This window comes from Sinohyriopsis cumingii, chromosome 14 (genome assembly GCF_028554795.1).
Source record: "Sinohyriopsis cumingii isolate HCF-2022 chromosome 14, ASM2855479v2, whole genome shotgun sequence".
In the NCBI taxonomy this organism is placed as follows: Eukaryota; Metazoa; Mollusca; class Bivalvia; order Unionida; family Unionidae; genus Sinohyriopsis; species Sinohyriopsis cumingii.
The window spans coordinates 103,869,977-103,890,577 of NC_142974.1; the positions used below are offsets into that span (position 1 = coordinate 103,869,977).

The following is a 20,601-nucleotide window of genomic DNA, read 5'->3' on the forward strand; positions in this document are numbered from 1 at the left end:
TAAGAAAAAATTCACACCCAAAAATGCTATAACTGGCTAAAATGGTTTAAAGAAAGGAATGAAATCAAATCCTAGTGTACCTATCATGATCATATTATTCATTAATTAATTATCATGCAAATTAATTATTAATTATCATGCATACTAATTACTGATTAACTATTATGCATACTAATTATTAATTAACTATTATCCATTTTAGTTATTAATTAATATGCATATTCTGCTCCACTATCATTTCAAATATTGGCACTCATACAAATATAATGTGAACAATACCCATACATTACAGTAATAAATTTACGCACTTGCATGTTCCATTTATTACTAACATGTACTGATGATAGGATTTTAGAATTTGTGTTACTGTGATGTTCTTGTTGTGGGGTTTAACAACATTTTTCAGCACACGATAGGCTATGCATGGCGGCCAGTATTAATGGTGAAGGAAGAACGAGGGAAAACCCCGGGAAGAACCACCGACCCATGAGAAGCTACTGGCTTGTGTTACTGTACTAACTTTCTTAAAACCTTTTTACACCTCCATTATGGTTTATAAATAAAAGTTTTAATGATAGAGAGCTAGGTTGTCAAATACTATATACAGAGGGTTCCAATGTTCCAAATATTTTTTACGATGGCATATACTTGTCGTAATGGTAGGATATGTGTTGGTTTTTTTTACATGCTGCAAAGATGACATCCTGACACATATCATGTCATCATTTTTAACGAAGGAAGAACAGATTAAAATAGAAGCACACCTGAATTAGAATAATTGCTGAATGAATGTTAATTTGTTTTTGTTGGTAAACTTCCAGGATCCACCCAAAAAATTTTTGCTTCAAAGATTACATGCAATAACTGCCACTCGTTTAAAATCTGTATCAACAGTCAAGTATTGTAACACATTCTGAAATGATGATATCAGTTTCATGATAAAATTCTGAGCTTAAGATATACAAGTTTGGTTCATTATCTGTGGTCATCAAAGTATATTCCACTCATCTATATCTAAATAACATGTTATACAAGTACAAACATATGTATATCTGTGAATAAATATGCACAACACTGATTATATTTTTTGTTCATGCTTTTTATGAATTGCTTTTCATTCTGCTTACTTTCAAATTCTTTTTAAGCTTATATTTTGTAGATGTTATAAAGTCCACTTTTATATCTTAAAATTTTCACTCATATTTACAATCTGTTACCATAGTAACCAAGCTCTTAGCTATAAATTCCAACAAATTTAATGTTAAACCAAAGTACTTTTAAAAAATTAAAATAAACAAATTAAATTAATAAAAAAATATAAACAGAAAATATACAGTAAAATTGTTATTAAATGTAAGTGTCTAAAGACTGCATTCAGAACAAAAGACATGTTGCCAATATTAGGCTGAACCAATAAATTAGATAATCAATAAACCAATAAATCAGATAATCAATGAACCAATAAATTAGATAATCAATAAACCAATAAATTAAATAATCATATATCGAGATAATTCAAAGCATGACTTGTTTGGCAAAAAATGAAAAATGGAAAGCTCAAAATAAACCAAAAAAATGTGTAATTTTGTCACAATTTTTACAGTCTCAGCAGGTATTGGTTGCCAGGGTAACTAACAAGTTCATTCCCTGCATGCTTGAATACCCATCCAGTGTCCACACAAAATTTCCAACTATAAAAAAAAATTAATTGCACAAATAATAAATGCCAAATTATTAACTTGAAAGAAAAATTCTACACAATTTAGGCAGTTTAACCTCCAAACTGAATAGCAGTTAAAACACTATGCAGTGGATGGATAAATACCACCACAGCTTGGCAGACTGGCTATTGGCAACTCCACCAAGGCTAGGCTTCTTGGCAGGCTGGCTATTGGCAACTCCACCAAGGCTAGGCTTCTTGACATTACAGACTGACATATGAGGTGGCAGGGTCCAGTGTCATAAATTGGTCCCTGGCAAATTTCGTAACTTACGGCTATGGTGTGACTTTTTCAGCTATTATTGTTTACTATTAAAAAATATGGATATATTTGTGAACTAGGTGTTTTGGGCTTGTGTTGTTCTTGAAATTGACGTCAGGCATGTACATTTTCCATAGTTACTCTGCAGTATGTTGATAGTGAAATATCAATAGTCGGCTACGAAGAAGAGCAAGCCTCCTATAGCAGTAAACACATGGTTTTGAGGCAAGTAGAATATCTCAAAAACGGCTTGGATGAGAACTATTTTCAACTGCATCAGCCTGTTTAGTACACACTGTTTTGCAGAACTGTCATCTAGGAAAAGGGCTTGTGTTTGCACTGTGAGCATCACATCATGTCAAAAATGACCTTCAGACATGAAAAATGCAGGTAGAAATTTTTTGTGGGGGTGCATAAACTTCTGCTATGAACTGCCATTGACTTCTTTGGTCAAGTGGATAATATTCTTATGCTTTGTTTTAATATGGGTATCCAAAAATATAGACCTTTTTGACCTCACTTGTGTATTTGATTTTTTATGATTTTTTATACTAGGTCACTGATTGCAGCATTAAATTTGTACATAAAAACTGGCCCCCACCCCTAAACAGCCAATAAATAAGGTGTGTGTGTTTGAGTGTGTGATTTGATTTGGATTTTTAATGTAGGTCTAACAATTTTTCAGTCATATCGCTATGATGTCTGCAGTGTGGCAGTTTATAGTGATTTCTAGCACTGGGGCATCATGCTGCAGACATGTAGCATGATGTCCCACCCAGTCACATTATCATGACACAGACTGACCAGTCCTAACACTAACCTCTTAATGCTGAGCGCCACGTGAGGCAGCTGTTAGTACCATTTTTACAAGTCTTTGGCATGACTTGGCTGGGGATCGAACCCATGACCTCCTGCATCCAAGACAGATGCTCAAACCAAGAGGAGCAGTCACCAATGAATAAAGACCATCAATGGAAAGACTGAGACATCAAAAGTAATTTACAACTGTATACTATTTGTAGAATTAGTCATCTTTATTTCATTTATATATTTGGACCATACATTTTTTTTATCTTTAATTCAATCATATATTTGGACAACAAAAAATATTTCAAAGTCTTGTACATATTCAATTTATATTTAGAAAAGGTTGATCAACTTCTTTTGAAATAATTTTACGCTTTATCTTTATTCAAAGAAATCTAAACAAACTGAAGTAAAGACTTCATGAGAGACACCTTTCTGAGCTTCTCAAGACCCAGTGATGCAAACAAAATCCCAAGGGCAGGGTACACTATGTCCCCCTGGGAGACACATGAGATCTTAGAGGGACATGTATGATATGAGGGACTTGTATGACATGTATGATATGAGGGACTTGTATGACATGTATGATATGAGGGACATGTATGACATATTCCTTGTAGCAGCCAAACTTGAGGTCAGATCAACTTCAGTTTAATTCATGACCAACTAGATATCATAAGCAGATAACATAATTAGTCTCATGGTGAAAACACAATGCCAAGTTGATTTTCCATTTTGAAGAAGTGGCAATAACAAGATCTTCAAGACAGCCAATATGATGTCCGTATTGAATGTTAAATTGGCACCACTTCCATTTAGCATTAACTATGACAAAATAAGAATATGATATAATAAGAATGACTTTCTATCTGGGAGGAGTGGCAATAATATTTTCAAGATGGCCACTCTAGCAGCCAAACAGCATATTAGATTGGCATAATTTTTTATTTAAGATCAAGCTGATGCCATAAGAAATCTTCTGGAGAAAACCTCATGCTGATATGACTTTGCATTCTGGAGAAAACCCCATGCTGACTTGACTTTGCATTCTGGAGAAAACCCCATGCTGACTTGACTTTGCATTCTGGAGAAAACCCCATGCTGATATGACTTTGCATTCTGGAGAAAACCCCATGCTGATCTGACTTTGCATTCTGGAGAAAACCCCATGCTGATATGACTTTGCATTCTGGGGAAAACCCCATGCTGATATTACTTTGCATTCTGGAGAAAACCTCACGCTGATCTGACTTTGCATTCTGGAGAAAACCCCACGCTGATATGACTTTGCATTCTGGAGAAAACCCCACGCTGATATGACTTTGCATTCTGGACAAAACCCCACGCTGATCTGACTTTGCATTCTGGAGAAAACCCCATGCTGATCTGACTTTGCATTCTGGAGAAAACCCCATGCTGATATGACTTTGCATTCTGGAGAAAACCCCATGCTGACTTTGCATTCTGGAGAAAACCCCATGCTGATGTGACTTTGCATTCTGGAGTAAACCCCATGCTGATCTGACTTTGCATTCTGGAGAAAACCCCATGCTGATATGACTTTTCATTCTGGGGAAAACCCCATGCTGATATGACTTTGCATTCTGGAGAAAACCCCATGCTGATCTGACTTTGCATTCTGGAGAAAACCCCATGCTGATATGACTTTGCATTCTGGAGAAAACCCCACGCTGATATGACTTTGCATTCTGGAGAAAACCCCACGCTGATCTGACTTTGCATTCTGGAAAAAACCCCATGCTGATCTGACTTTGCATTCTGGAGAAAACCCCATGCTGATCTGACTTTGCATTCTGAAGAAAACCCCATGCTGACTTTGCATTCTGGAGAAAACCCCATGCTGATGTGACTATGCATTCTGGAGAAAACCCCATGCTGATGTGACTATGCATTCTGGAGAAAACCCCATGCTGATGTGACTTTGCATTCTGGAGAAAACCCCATGCTGATGTGACTTTGCATTCTGGAGAAAACCCCATGCTGATCTGACTTTGCATTCTGGAGAAAACCCCATGCTGATTTGACTTTGCATTCAGGGAGTAGCAATAACAAGATTTTAAAGACGTCAGCTATGGAGGCTAAACTGGATGTCAGAAGAAATGAGCGCTAAATGCCTTTACCAAAGGCTCACCATGGCAGTCAACCCAGGTTGGTCTGGGCAGCTAATGAATCCACAAACATTGCCTTACAGACCCAGTGCTCTACCAACTGAGCTACCACAGCACCCCATACAGCATGTCAGACCAACTAGCCAACATAATAAGTCTTCTGGTAAAGCCCCATGGTGATATGACTTCTTTCCATTCAGATGAGATTTTCAAGATAGATGCAATGGCTAATATCACTACTACTATTTTTATTAACAACCAACATAGCATCATAAAAAGCCTTTAACTGAAAGATCCATGTTGATATAACCATCCATTCTGGTTGTTGTTGTTGTTGTAGGGTTTAACTCCATTTTTCAGCACACGATACATGGCGGCCAGTATTAATGGCGGAGGAAGTACCCGGGAAAATCCCCGGAAAGAACCACCGACCCACAAGAAGCTACTGGCAAGCTTTGTCACATAACCACATTGGCTGAATCCGTGACTCAAGCCCACGCAGACAGTGGTGAGATGGCAGTGATCCATAACGGAGAGCACTTTAGACCACTCAGATACTCGGAGCCCCAATCTATTCTGGAGGAACAGCAATAACAAAGTGTGTGTGTGTGTGTGTGTGTGTGTGTGTGTGTGTGTGTGTGTGTGTGTCTGTGTGTGTGTGTGTGTGTGTGTCTGTGTGTGTTCTGGATTTTTAACATAGCTTTAACAATTTTTCAGTCATATCACTATCATGTCTCCAGTGTGGCAGTTTTATAGTCATGTCTAGTACTTGGGCATCAGGCCACAGACATGTAGCATTATCCTGACACCAATTCAACCAGTCCTAACACTAACCTCCTAATGCTGAACATATACCAAGGCAGCTTAAGTACCATTTTTATGTCTTTGGTATGACTCGACTGGGGTTCGAACCCACGACCTCCCACATCCAGGTCAGACAATCTAAGCAATAACAATTTTTTTCAATATGGCAGCCATGGCATCATAAGAATCATTCTGGTGAAAACCCCACGCTGATATGACTTTCTGTTCATGAAAATAAGTGACAACTGGATTTTCAAGATGACTGATTTGGTGGCTATATTGAGTATCAGACCAGCACCATTTTCATGTAGGCCCTAGAAGACATCATAAGAAGTCAATTAGTTGTTGTTGTTGTGGGGTTTAACGTCATTTTTCAGCACTTTATATGCTATGCATGGCGGATAGTATTAATGGTGGAGGAAGAACCCGGAAAAAAACCAAGAAGAACCACTGACCCACGAGAAGCTACTGGCAAGCTTTCTCACGTACCCACATTGTCCGAATCCTAGACTCGAACCCATGCAGACAGAGGTGAGATGGCAGTGATCTGTAACGGAGAGCGCTTCAGACCACTCTGGCCCCCGAAGTCAGTGAGTGAAAACACCATGTATATATGACCATGCATGCTGGCAGTATAGTAATAACAAAATTTTCAAGATGGCTGCTGTAGTGGCCAAATTAAATATCTGAACAGCACTGTTTTCATTTAGAACTGTTTAGCCATCGTGATGAAAATAGTGTGGCTGTGTAAAGTTTCATGGCAACCCGCTATGTAGTCTAGGTGAAGTAGCAATATGAAAAAAAGCTTAACAGATGGACCAAAGTCAGACAATGGACCACAGGCATGGATTCAACAATGAAAAGGTGGATGGAAAGACAGAATAGAAAATCTCTATATAGCTTCGGTATCTCAAGCTACATATAATACACCACTCCCTCAATAACTTGCACACAACGGGGTTCAAAAAACGCAGACAACACTATAATGGAGTCCAAAAACACAGACCACACTATAATGGAGTCTAAAAACACAGACCACACTATAATGGAGGGCAAAAACACAGACCACACTATAATGGAGTCTAAAAACACAGACTACACTATAATGGAGGGCAAAAACACAGACCACACTATGATGGAGTCCAAAAATACAGACCACACTATAATGGAGTCTAAAAACACAGACCACACTATAATGGAGGGCAGAAACACAGACCACACTATAATGGAGTCTAAAAACACAGACCACACTATAATGGAGGGCAAAAATACAGACCACACTATAATGGACCCCAAAAACACAGACCACACTATAATGGAGTCTAAAAACACAAACCACACTATAATGGGGTCTAAAAACACAGACCACACTATAATGGAGTCTAAAAACACAGACCACACTATAATGGAGGGAATAGACACAGACCACACTATAATGGAGGGCAAAAACACAGACCACACTATAATGGAGTCCAAAAACACAGACCACACTATAATGGAGGGCAAAAACACAGACCACACTATAATGGAGGGCAAAAACACAGACCACACTATAATGGAGGGCAAAAACACAGACCACACTATAATGGAGTCCAAAAATACAGACCACACTATAATGGAGTCTAAAAACACAGACCACACTATAATGGAGGGCAAAAACACAGACCACACTATAATGGACCCCAAAAACACAGACCACACTATAATGGAGTCTAAAAACACAAACCACACTATAATGGGGTTTAAAAACACAGACCACACTATAATGGAGTCTAAAAACACAGACCACACTATAATGGAGGGAAAAGACACAGACCACACTATAATGGAGGGCAAAAACACAGACCACACTGTAATGGAGGGCAAAAACACAGACCACACTATAACGGAGGGCAAAAACACAGACCACACTATAATGGAGGGCAAAAATACAGACCACACTATAATGGAGGGCAAAAACACAGACCACACTATAATGGAGGGCAAAAATACAGACCACACTATAATGGAGGGCAAAAATACAGACCACACTATAATGGAGGGCAAAAACACAGACCACACTATAATGGAGGGCAAAAATACAGACCACACTATAATGGAGGGCAAAAAGACAGACCACACTATAATGGAGGGCAAAAATACAGACCACACTATAATGGAGGGCAAAAACACAGACCACACTATAATGGAGTCCAAAAATACAGACCACACTATAATGGAGTCTAAAAACACAGACCACACTATAATGGAGGGCAAAAACACAGACCACACTATAATGGACCCCAAAAACACAGACCACACTATAATGGAGTCTAAAAACACAGACCACACTATAATGGAGGGAAAAGACACAGACCACACTATAATGGAGGGCAAAAACACAGACCACACTGTAATGGAGGGCAAAAACACAGACCACACTATAACGGAGGGCAAAAACACAGACCACACTATAATGGAGGGCAAAAATACAGACCACACTATAATGGAGGGCAAAAATACAGACCACACTATAATGGAGGGCAAAAATACAGACCACACTATAATGGAGGGCAAAAATACAGACCACACTATAATGGAGGGCAAAAACACAGACCACACTATAATGGAGGGCAAAAATACAGACCACACTATAATGGAGGGCAAAAAGACAGACCACACTATAATGGAGGGCAAAAATACAGACCACACTATAATGGAGGGCAAAAACACAGACCACACTATAATGGAGGGCAAAAACACAGACCACACTATAATGGAGGGCAAAAACACAGACCACACTATAATGGAGGGCAAAAACACAGACCACACTATAATGGAGGGCAAAAATACAGACCACACTATAATGGAGGGCAAAAACACAGACCACACTATAATGGAGGGCTTGAGTTACTGAAGGACCTCAAAAAAATTTAAGGAATGCCATCCTTGCTGGACATCAAGAAAATATGGAGGGAGATGTCGAATGGCTGAACACTAATTTTATAATCCGTGTTGGGAATAGCTGTCAAGAAAAAGCTTTTTCTTACGAAGTTGTTTTGTTTGTTGTATAAACTACCTTTATTTACAAGATACAAAGCCTCGGAAACATTGTTAACATTCCTCCAAATGTGTTTCAACCACCATCATGTGCAAATGAAAATAATGTGGATTATGGCACTGCTTTTGTTATTGTTGATTCACAACAAAACAGGATTTCTTTTTTTTCATGCAGTACAGATATTTATTTTGCGAAATCATTGTCAATGTCAAAACTCAATTTTTTCAAATTGTTCTTTCAATGATGTCAAAATGAAATTTCTCATCACTGAGGAAATCTCTGAGTTCCAATTCAGTAATTTTAAGTTCACTACAAACTATGTAACTCCTTCTCCATAATGAACTTATCTATGAAATAAAGCTTTTAATTTCCCAATAACTTGCTATATTTGATCTGTGAATGAGTAAGCAAATTATTGGTAGTTTAATAATACTACTTACAAATAATATTTATAAAGTGTTCGATTGATCAATTGAAATGAGTTGACCCGACACACAACCATTACTGCTAGCTGTCACACGGGTATGATTTGCAAAGCCTTTAATTTTTTTCAATCCTCTTTTTTTGATTTGATACCAAAGACAAAATGAACATGATAATACAAAGCATGTCTGCTTGTAACTGAGTATAACAGTACAACAAATATTACCACAAGTGGGAGATCAAACCATGGTTGGCATCTAATTAGGTTCTCATAAGAAAAACTATGGACATGGCGGTGATGGTACATATACATTTTTTACACGTTTGAATACAAGCAGGTATATTGCATTTATAACAATTACATTTAAACCAAATTAAAAGACAGAACATAAAGATGAATTTCACTTGACAAAACTTATTTAACTGGTAATTTATTTATTAAGGTGTTGCCACCAGCAGGCATGTGACATTTTCACTGATCGAAATTTCATCATAGTTAATCTTAGTATACTGAGAATGTTGTTTTGAAAGAAAATTTAACAAAATATATGACTTCTTATTAAAAGCTGAGAACTTCATGATGTGGATTCAAATATCCAGGTACTATCCACCATTGCTGATAATAAAACAAGAAATATATCAAGGTTTCAGTTATTAATTCTGATCATGATTTTCTGCACTTTCAACAAATGGGGCCAATCTGTGGATATTTTCTATGTACATGTACTAAAATGGGATCCATGCCTGACTACGTGCTATAAGTGGGTTAACAAGGTAACAGCGCATGCATTATTAGGGGAGTGGTGTACTGGTGCATAATCTTACCGTTACTGCCTGAATCTTTTCTGATGTCGGAGTTAGAAGCTTCTGCAAGACATTCTGCAAAAAAAGACAGACAGACAAAAACTGATTATAAATAAAAAGCAGGATGCTCAAGTGACTTATCAGAATAATTAGGTACTATCACTAATTTTTGTGGAGTACTAAATTCTGTGGTACCAGTTTTTTCTGTGGCACCCATTTTTTCAGGAGTACCAATTTTGGGAGGTACCAATTTTTGGCAACTTTCATGGCTGTTATAAAATGGGAAAATTTAAATCCATTAAAAAAAATTAAATTAATTTACTGTAGGCATTATATAGAACATAAGTACCTATCCTGTTAATGGAATATGATTTAATTCATGTATGACTTTGTATAGACTGGATGTTTTAGAAATGAAACGACAATGTATCAAAGGACTAATTTCAAGAACTTTATAACTGCTTTCATTTCAAAAACCAGTTTTAAACGTAATATGACAAGCACCTCTCAGAGGTCATAGCTACAGTATTATGCCCAAAACCAAGCTAAACAGTCATGTTCAACTTTATCATTTTTTTGGAAACTCTGGTATTGTGGAGTTAAAATAGTTTTAATTTAAGTCAGTGACATTGAATGTTTTATGAAGAGACTTGATATCCCCCAGGTTTTATGCACACACCATATTCAGAAGATTGCTTTGTTTATTCACCTGAATACACTTTTTAAGGTACAACAGTGGGAGCATGTGCTTTGTTGTACCAACCCTTGAGTTAATTAGGTGTATGTTCTATACAGCTGCACATGCCATGCACACGCTCATGCTTCTACTGATTTGTTACGTAACCATGACAAACAAAATGATGAAAACTGCAATTTAAGTTGTTTATTTAATTTTACCTGCAGTTATGAAGACATTCAAATCATTTCTTCATTTTGTCCTTGAATCTGGTACAAATTTATCATTCTGTTAAAAGCTTGTACTTCAGACTCACGTGTAATACCTGTATCTCAATTTACAAAAACAATTTTTTGAAGAAAAATCAAGTCTATCCGAATATACCATATAACGGTACAAAATTTGAATGAATTCTCAAAATCTGGTAAATTTAATAATCTCTTTATGGTTTTCAGTCTATATGTTTACATAGGTTGGGGTCTGAAAAGGCTTGAAATTCAACATAGTTTTATTTTAACTTGGTGCATATTAAAAGGCTAATGAAATGTTTCTGATTATTTACACTGCTTATGTACACTGCTTTAAACACAAGTTTTATATAAATGTCTACATGGAACTGCACCAGAGTATCTTCAGGACTTATTCAGGCCTTTTTCAACACAATACCAGTTGAGATCAATATCACAAGGAAACCTACCACCAAAACCAAGAACAGAACAAATTAAAAAGAGCTTCCAATACTTTGGTATAGTTATATCGAACAAGCTTCCACTACATGTAAAATCTGCTGAAAATATTAGAGTATTTAAAAAGAGATATCATGAGCATGTATGTACTTCTAATATATAACGGAATTTAGTATTTCAGTACTAAACATGTCAAAATAAACAGCAATTATTGCTATCTTCATATAATGTGCATTGTTATACTCTCCTTGACTAATGAGTCACCCTCTATATATAACTAAAAATACAAATGCAAGATTCACTCTTTTGGGCTGTATATCACTGGGTTTGAGGAAAATGGATAGGGTTAAGCACAGACTTGTCAAAAGACAGACAGCTTCAAGTTTTGTTTAAGTTTTGTTTGTTTTAACTGCATTTTTAACACATTACCTGCTATATTATGCAATGAAATGGGAGCCACATCTCTTTCCAAACAACCAAGGCAGATGACCTATATTTTGGACAGAATCTCAATGGGTTTCATTGGGAAATGGGTGGAATTAAGTGCTGGCTTGTGGCAAAGTAACATCAACTATCAGCCCCTACTGTCACAGCTGCAATTACCACCTTCTTTTAACTTTGTTCTACATGTCATTACTGAATGGGATTCAAAGTCAGTTTAATGAAGAAACCTGAAAGATGTCATTTAAATAATTCTAGAACAGCATCTAATCCTAACAAAAATGTCTTGCACACTCTGCCAAGCCATGTTCTGGCAAGGGCATTGTATCATAACAAGTAGGTTACAATGACCCTCATTTGCCTGCGATGAGAAGCACCTTCCATGATGATGTTGTTGTAGGGTTTAACGCCATTTTTCAGCACACAATAGGCTATACATGGCAGCCAGTATTAATGGTGGAGGAAGAACCCAGGAAAACCCCGGAAAGAACCACCAACCCATGAGAAGCTACTGGCAAGCTTTCTCACATACCCACACTGGCTTAAACCAAGACTCGAACCCAAACAAACAGAGGGGAGATGGCAGTGATCCGTAACGGAGAGCGCTTTAGACCACTCGGCCACTCTGGGCCCCCCCAGCCATCATGAATACATTCATCAAGTTTCAAGACAGCAAATGTAACTTGTGTCAGTGAAACCAAGCTAAAAGCAAGAACCTAATGTTTACATCTGTGCCAAGAATAACACTGCTGGATCAATGTCTAACCTACGTGTTGCATAGAAGACAAAAATCAGTTTGTGCAGAAGTAATCAACCCAGGCCATAACATGTTTATAATGAATTTGCACTTCCATATTTATTTCTGCCTTTTGAAGAGATAATTTCCAGGTTTTCAACAGGGAGTAAACTTTATTATTATCAGTGACTAAACTGGTGCACGGTGTCAAATTTGTAATATAATAGGTGAATAGGAGTGTGTGTGTGTGTGTGTGTGTGTGTGTGATTTGGATTTTTAACATAGCTTTTAACAATTTTTCAGTTATATCGCTATGATGTCTGCAGTGTGACAGTTTATAGTGATGTCTAGCACTGGGGCATCATGCTGCAGACATGTAGCATGATGTCCCACCCAGTCACATTATCCTGACACCAGGCCGACCAGTCCCAACACTAACTTCTTAATGCTGAGTGCTAAGCGTAGCAGCTGTTAGTAACATTTTTGTTAGTCTTTGGTATGACTCGACCGGGGATCAAACCCACAACCTCCCGCATCTGAGGCGGACGCTCTAACCACTAGGCCACCAGAGCGGTGTGAATAGAAGGAAGTTGGTTATACAATCATACATACCAAGGTATGACATATATCCAATGTAAAAATTAATAGATCCTGACTTGCGATAATGGGCAACCAGATCAACTTGGAAAAGTATACAGATGTGCAGAAGTCGGATCCAAAGAGCACTACGCAACCAGAGACGATCAGAGCTCAAAGCTAATGTTTCACAATACAAAAATGGCACCCATTTATCAAACTTCTTACTCTTATGTGGTTGACGTGTCATTTTGGGGGGTCTTTAAATCTGTGGTTTGGGGCAACAACGAAATCAAGAAAATTTGTACTCCATGAAAATCAGTGATACTACAATATTATGTGACCACAGAAATGGGTCTAAGCTGTTAACAGCTGGATCAGACTTGTTGGAAAGTACGTACAGGACACATAGTACTAATGATATGGAAAAATGGGAACCAGCCTGGAAATGGGTGAACATAAAATAGAGTATATATGGGTTTGGCTGACTAGGATTGGTTAATAATGTAAGTTATGTTTTAGGAAAAATAATCTTTTGAGAGCTTATCCTAGTTGTAAGTGAGAAAAATAGAGACATTATTTTTTTGATGGAATTTCAGTCCTTTAACAGTCTTGAGTTTGGAACACTCAATTACTAAAACTAGCACATGACTCTTTGGTGTGGAATTGAAAGCACAAGTTTCAAACACATGTAGGTCCAGAAAATGCCGCGGCTCATATAATTTCCTCCACAAAGAGGCTGACATCCATACTGATAAATATAAGTTTGATCATGAGTACTCAAAAATGTTAAGTTATTGAATTTTTATTATCATGGTGTTTGCACAGGTTTACTATGGGAACTGAATTAATACCGTGAGTCCTATCAACAGCCACAGCAATACAGTGACTCCACATATGCAAGTGCAATTAACTTTACTATAAATGCAAAATGCAATCATATGGTTCTATTTGTAGATAACAAGCAAAATTAATACCTTTTGTAAACCACAGAGTGACTTTCAGTGGGATATTAAACACATATCCAGATATATCAACCGTTGCCAAGAAGGGTGAGGGGAGAACTGTGTAAATTTGAATATTTTAGGTGGAGTATATGAATTCTGGTTTATATCTAACTAATACATATATAAAATTCATACAATTTACCATTTACAGAGTAATTACAGTAAGCAATATGATATTTCCTAGCTGTGTTTTGAAACATAATGCTTTGGGGCCCCGAGTGGCCGAGTGGTCTAAAGCGCTCTCTGTTATGGATCACTGCCATCTCACCTCTGTCTGCGTGGGTTCGAGTCCACGATTCAGCCAATGTGGGTATGTGAGAAAGCTTGCCAGTAGCTTTTCGTGGGTCAGAGGTTCTTCCCGGGGTTTTCCCAGGTTCATCCTCCACCATTAATACTGGCCGCCATGCATAGCCTATCTTGTGCTGAAAAATGACGTTAAACTCCACAACAACAACAAAACATAATGCTTCAGATATGATGACTTAGTAGTCTCTACCACCATGCTTAATGGTGATGACTTTTCATCCCACTAATTTCTTGTAGTGAATGTTTTGAAAATTCATATTTTGCATTTTAATGGACTTCTGTCTACCTTACATTAGTTGTAAATTATATGTCTTCCAGGAGGAATGTTAGGTAATTTTTGTCATTTAAATATCTTTTTCTGTAATAATACATGTACATATAGATGGTCACCTTGACCTTTTACTCATTAATTACATAATATGACAAGGCTGGTAATATATTTCAGCATTAAATTGAAGAGCGATAAATAGTGATATTAAAAAAGACAATTCTTATTAGACAGCTTTATTTTAATATATTTTCTGAATTTCTTAAATAACGCTCAAACATTTAAATGTTGCCTGAAATGCACCATTGGTTTTTAGGTGAAGATGAACTTGTAGTATTTATTCACTAACGTAATCTTTGACAAGCAGAACTATGCACATTGCTTACTTACATATTGAACTACTATTCCTAGGGCTGTCAAGAAATTAAGGGTGAATATAAGACACACGGTACTAATGATATGGAAAAATGGGAACCAGCCTGGAAATGGGTGAACATAAAATAGATTATATATGGGTTTGGCTGACCAGGATTGGTTAATAATGTAAGTTATGTTTTAGGAAAAAGAATCTTTTGAGAGCTTATCCAAGCTGTAAGTGAATTTTTTTTTAGAGATATTGTTTTATTGATGGAATTTCAGTCCTTTAACAGTCATTGAGTTTGGAACACTCATTACTAAAAATAGCACCTGACTCTTTGGTGTGGAATTGAAAGCACATGTTTCAAACACACGCAGGTCCAGAAAATGCTGTGACTCATATCCTTTCCTCTACACAGAAGCTGACATCCAGGTTTCATCTATACTGATAAATATAGGTCTTATCATTTTAAATTATTGAATTTTTAATATCAAGGTGTTTGCATAGGTTTACGATGAGAACTGAAATCGTACGAGTCCTATAGTGTCTACAGTGCCTACAGATGAAAGAAAACCTAGGAGCACACAGATCCAATATTGTCAAACATACTGAAAGCTTTCTTCTTCTGATCTATCGTACACCTGGGGCCAGCTAATAAATTAAAGATAATTTGTATTTCAATGTTCTTGCAGTAGCATGATAAATAAAGTGTTATTTACAATTCAAATTCTCAATCAACAAGAATATTAATCGGATACTGTACTAATTAATTTTTAGTTCTCCTTCACATTTCGTTACCATATATTTAAGATATCTTATCTCTGTAATCAAATACTGTGTCGAATCAACTTACACCATATTTGAAATCATTTACTAAACGGAGTGTTGACACTTTTGTATCTTCACAAAATTTAACATACCAAAGTCCTCAAGTCAATATAATTTGATATAATTCATCACCGAATATACATGCATTAGTGCAAATTTTCAGTACAGTGTAATAGTTTTCTGCCTGAGAGTCAAAATTAATTTTACCATGTCTGACCAAAGATGGGTTTCCATGTTCTGTACAGCTATTCAGAATTTTTGCTCATGGATGCTTCATCATTTCTAAAGAGTATATATTTTCTTCCAGAAATTAAACTTTCTCCACAAGTTACTTTGTGTTTTCATCACCTATTACATAAACAATTACAAATGCTGAAAAGAAAAAAGGCTGATCACTATGTAATTACAGCAAAGGAATGCAGCTCCATCTGGGAAATATGCTGTGCATAATTCAAACCACCCAATTGTTTCCCATTTTAATAATTTACTATTGTTCTTAGATACATGACTAAAAATGTGATTACTATGAAAGGGTGACATCAACCAAGTTTGGTAACAGCAGAACTGAAGTTGTTGTACAGAAACTATTTTCCCTTTTATGTACCAGTGACCATGACCTTCGACTTTTACAGTCACAAACCAAATTGGTGTTTCCCTATCTCATGTCCAAGCCATCCCCAAAGTGGAAACTGTTGACATGGACAGTTAAGGTTACAGTGTGGGAACCAAACTGGTAAGAGATGGACAACAACAAAATATATATTTCATTTAATTTTAACCTTTTTTGTATTCTTTCAGATAAATTCAAGTAATTTGGGGAAATGTTCAATGAGTTTTTCAGCAACTTCAAGGACCTTTCAAGATTGAAACAAAATCAAATTCAAGGATTTTTCATCGTTATAAGAAAAATGGTTTCCACTTGGAAAGTCATAGGCTTCTGAAGTAACTGACAGTGTCTCAGAGGGCTTAGGAAATGATATAAATGATGAAACTTGATGGATTTAAGTGACTAAACATGATGGATTTAAGTGACTAAACTTGATGGATTAAGTGACTAAACTTGATTGATTTAAGTGACTAAACTTGATGGCTTTAAGTGACTAAACTTGACAGATTTAAGTGACTAAACTTAACAGATTTAAGTGACTAAAATTGATGGATTTAAGTGATTAAACTTTATAGATTTATGTGACTAAACTTGATGGATTTAAGTGATTAAACTTGATGGATTTAAGTGACTAAACTTGATGGATTTAAGTGATTAAACTTGATGGATTTAAGTGATTAAACCTGATGCATCTAAGTGATTAAACGTGATGGATTTAAGTGATTAAACTTGATGGATTTAAGTGATTAAACTTGATGGATTTAAGTGATTAAACTTCATGGATTTAAGTGATTAAACTTGATGGATTTAAGTGATTAAACCTGATGGATTTTAGAGACTAAACTTGATGGATTTAAGTGACTAAAAATGATGGATTTAAGTAACTAAAATTGATGGATTTAAGCGATTAAACTTCATGGATTTAAGTGACTAAAATTGATGGATTTAAGTAACTAAAATTGATGGATTTAAGTGATTAAACCTGATGGATTTTAGAGACTAAACTTGATAGATTTAAGTGACTAAACTTGATGGATTTAAGTGAATAAACTTTATAGATTTAAGTGATTAAACTTTATAGATTTATGTGACTAAGCTTGATGGATTGAAGTGACTAAACTTGATGGATTTAAGTGATTAAACCTGATGGACTGAAGTGATTAAACATGATGGATTTAAGTGATTAAACTTGATGGATTTAAGTGATTAAACTTGATGGATTTAAGTGATTGAACCTTATGCATCTAAGTGATTAAACTTGATGGATTTAAGTTATTAAACTTGATGGATTTAAGTGATTAAACTTGATGGATTTAAGTGATAAAACTTGATGGATTTAAGTGATTAAACCGGATGGATTTTAGAGACTAAACTTGATGGATTGAAGTGACTAAACTTGATGGATTTAAGTGATTAAACTTGATGGATTTAAGTGACTAAAATTGATGGATTTAAGTGACTAAACTTTATGTAATTAAGTGATTAAATTTTATAGATTTATGTGACTAAACTTGATGGATTTAAGTGACTAAACTTGATGCATCCAAGTGATTAAACTTGATAGATTTAAGTGACTAAACTTGATGGATTTAAGTGACTAAACAAGATGCATCTAAGTGATTAAACTTGATGGATTTAAGTGACTAAAATTGATGGATTTAAGTGACTAAAATTGATCGATTTAAGTGATTAAACTTTATAGATTTATGTGACTAAACTTGATGGATTCAAGTGACTAAACTTGATGGATTTAAGTGATTAAACCTGATGGATTGAAATGATTAAACTTGATGGATTTAAGTGATTAAACTTGATGGATTTAAGTGACTAAAATTGATGGATTTAAGTGATTAAATTTTATAGATTTATGTGACTAAACTGGATGGATTGAAGTGATTAAACTTGATGGATTTAAGTGATTAAACTTGATGGATTTAAGTGATTAAACTTGATGGATTTAAGTGATTAAACCTGATGGATTTTAGAGACTAAACTTGATGGATTTAAGTGACTAAACTTGATGGATTTAAGTGACTAAAATTGATGGATTTAAGTGATTAAACTTTATAGATTTATGTGACTAAACTTGATGGATTTAAGTGATTAAACTTGATGGATTTAAGTGACTAAAATTGATGGACTTAAGTGATTAAACTTTATAGATTTATGTGACTAAACTTGATGGATTTAAGTGACTAAACTTGATGGATTTAAGTGATTAAGCTTGATGGCTCTAAGTGATTAACCTTGATGGATTTAAGTGATTAAACTTGATGGATTTAAGTGAATAAACTTGATGGATCTAAGTGATTAAACTTGATGGATTTAAGTGATTAAACCTGATGGATTTAAGTGATTAAACTTGATGGATTTTAGAGACTAAACTTCATGGATTTAAGTGATCAAACTTGCTGGATTTAAGTGACTAAAATTGATGGAGTCAAGTGATTAAACTTTACAGATTTATGTGACTAAACTTGATGGATTTAAGTGATTAAACTTGATGGATTTATGTGACTAAAATTGATGGATTTAAGTGATTAAACTAGATGGATTTAAGTGATTAAACCTGATGCATCTAAGTGATCAAACTTGATGGATTTAAGTGATTAAACCTGATGGATTTAAGTGATTAAACTTGATGGATTTAAGTGATTAAACTTGATAGATTTAAGTGATTAAACCTGATGCATCTAAGTGATTAAACTTGATGGATTTAAGTGATTAAACTTGATGGATTTAAGTGATTAAACCTGATGGATTTTAGAGACTAAACTTGATGGATTTAAGTGACTAAACTTGATGGATTTAAGTGATTAAACTTGATGGATTTAAGTGACTCAAAATTGATGGATTTAAGTGACTAAACTTGATGGATTTAAGTGACTAAACTTGATGGATTTAAGTGACTAAACTTGATGGATTTAAGTGACTAAAATTGATGGATTGAAGTGACTAAACTTGATGGATTTATGTGACTCAACTTGACGGATTTAAGTGATTAAACCTGATGCATCTAAGTGATTAAACTTGATGGATTTAAGTGATTAAACTTGATGGATTTAAGTGATTAAACCTGATGCATCTAAGTGATTAAACTTGATGGATTTAAGTGACTAAACTTGATGGATTTAAGTGACTAAACTTGATGGATTTAAGTGTTTAAACTTGATGGATTCAAGTGACTAAAATTGATGGATTTAAGTGACTAACTTTATAGATTTATGTGACTAAACTTGATGGATTTAAGTGACTAAACTTGATGCATCTAAGTGATTAAACTTGATGGATTTAAGTGACTAAACTGACGGATTTAAGTGACTAAAATTGATGGATTTAAGTGATTAAACTTTATAGATTTATATGACTAAACTTGATGGATTGAAGTGACTAAACTTGATTGATTTAAGTGATTAAACTTGATGGATCTAAGTGACTAAACTTGATGGATTTAAGTGATTAAACCTGATGGATTTAAGTGATTAAACTTGATGGATTTTAGAGACTAAACTTGATGGATTGAAGTGACTAAACTTGATAGATTTAAGTGATCAAACTTGATGGATTTAAGTGATCAAACTTGCTGGAATTAAGTGACTAAAATTGATGGATTTAAGTGATTAAACTTTATAGATCTATGTGACTCAGCTTGATGGATTTAAGTGATTAAACTTGATGGATTTATGTGACTAAACTTGATGGATTTAAGTGATTAAACTTGATGGATCTAAGTGATTAAACTTGATGGATTTAAGTGATTAAACTTGATGGATTGAAGTGACTAAACTTGATGGATTTAAGTGATTAAACTTGATGGATTTTAGAGACTAAACTTGATGGATTTAAGTGATCAAACTTGCTGGATTTAAGTGACTAAACTTGATGGATTTAAGTGATTAAACTTGACGGATTTATGTGACTAAACTTGATGGATTTAAGTGATTAAACTTAATGGATTTAAGTGACTAAAAATGATGGATTTAAGTGATTAAACTTGATGGATTTAAGTGACTAAAATTGATGGATTTAAGTGACTAAACTTTATAAATTTATGTGACTAAGCTTGATGGATTGAAGTGACTAAACTTGATGGATTTAAGTGATTAAACTTGATGGATCTAAG

The 20,601-nt window shown here is 35.2% G+C and overlaps 1 protein-coding gene across 2 annotated transcripts in view; it reads right to left on the reverse strand.

Moving 5' to 3' along the window:
* LOC149784532 (adenylyl cyclase-associated protein 1-like) overlaps window positions 1-20,601 on the reverse strand; it is a 222,609-nt gene that overhangs the window by 150,575 nt on the left and 51,433 nt on the right. For both annotated transcript variants that reach the window (XM_089932619.1, XM_089932621.1), the window contains exon 5: window positions 10,011-10,064. In XM_089932619.1, the coding sequence (XP_089788745.1) occupies window positions 10,011-10,064 (54 nt within the window). The remainder of the gene's footprint in view (window positions 1-10,010; window positions 10,065-20,601) is intronic.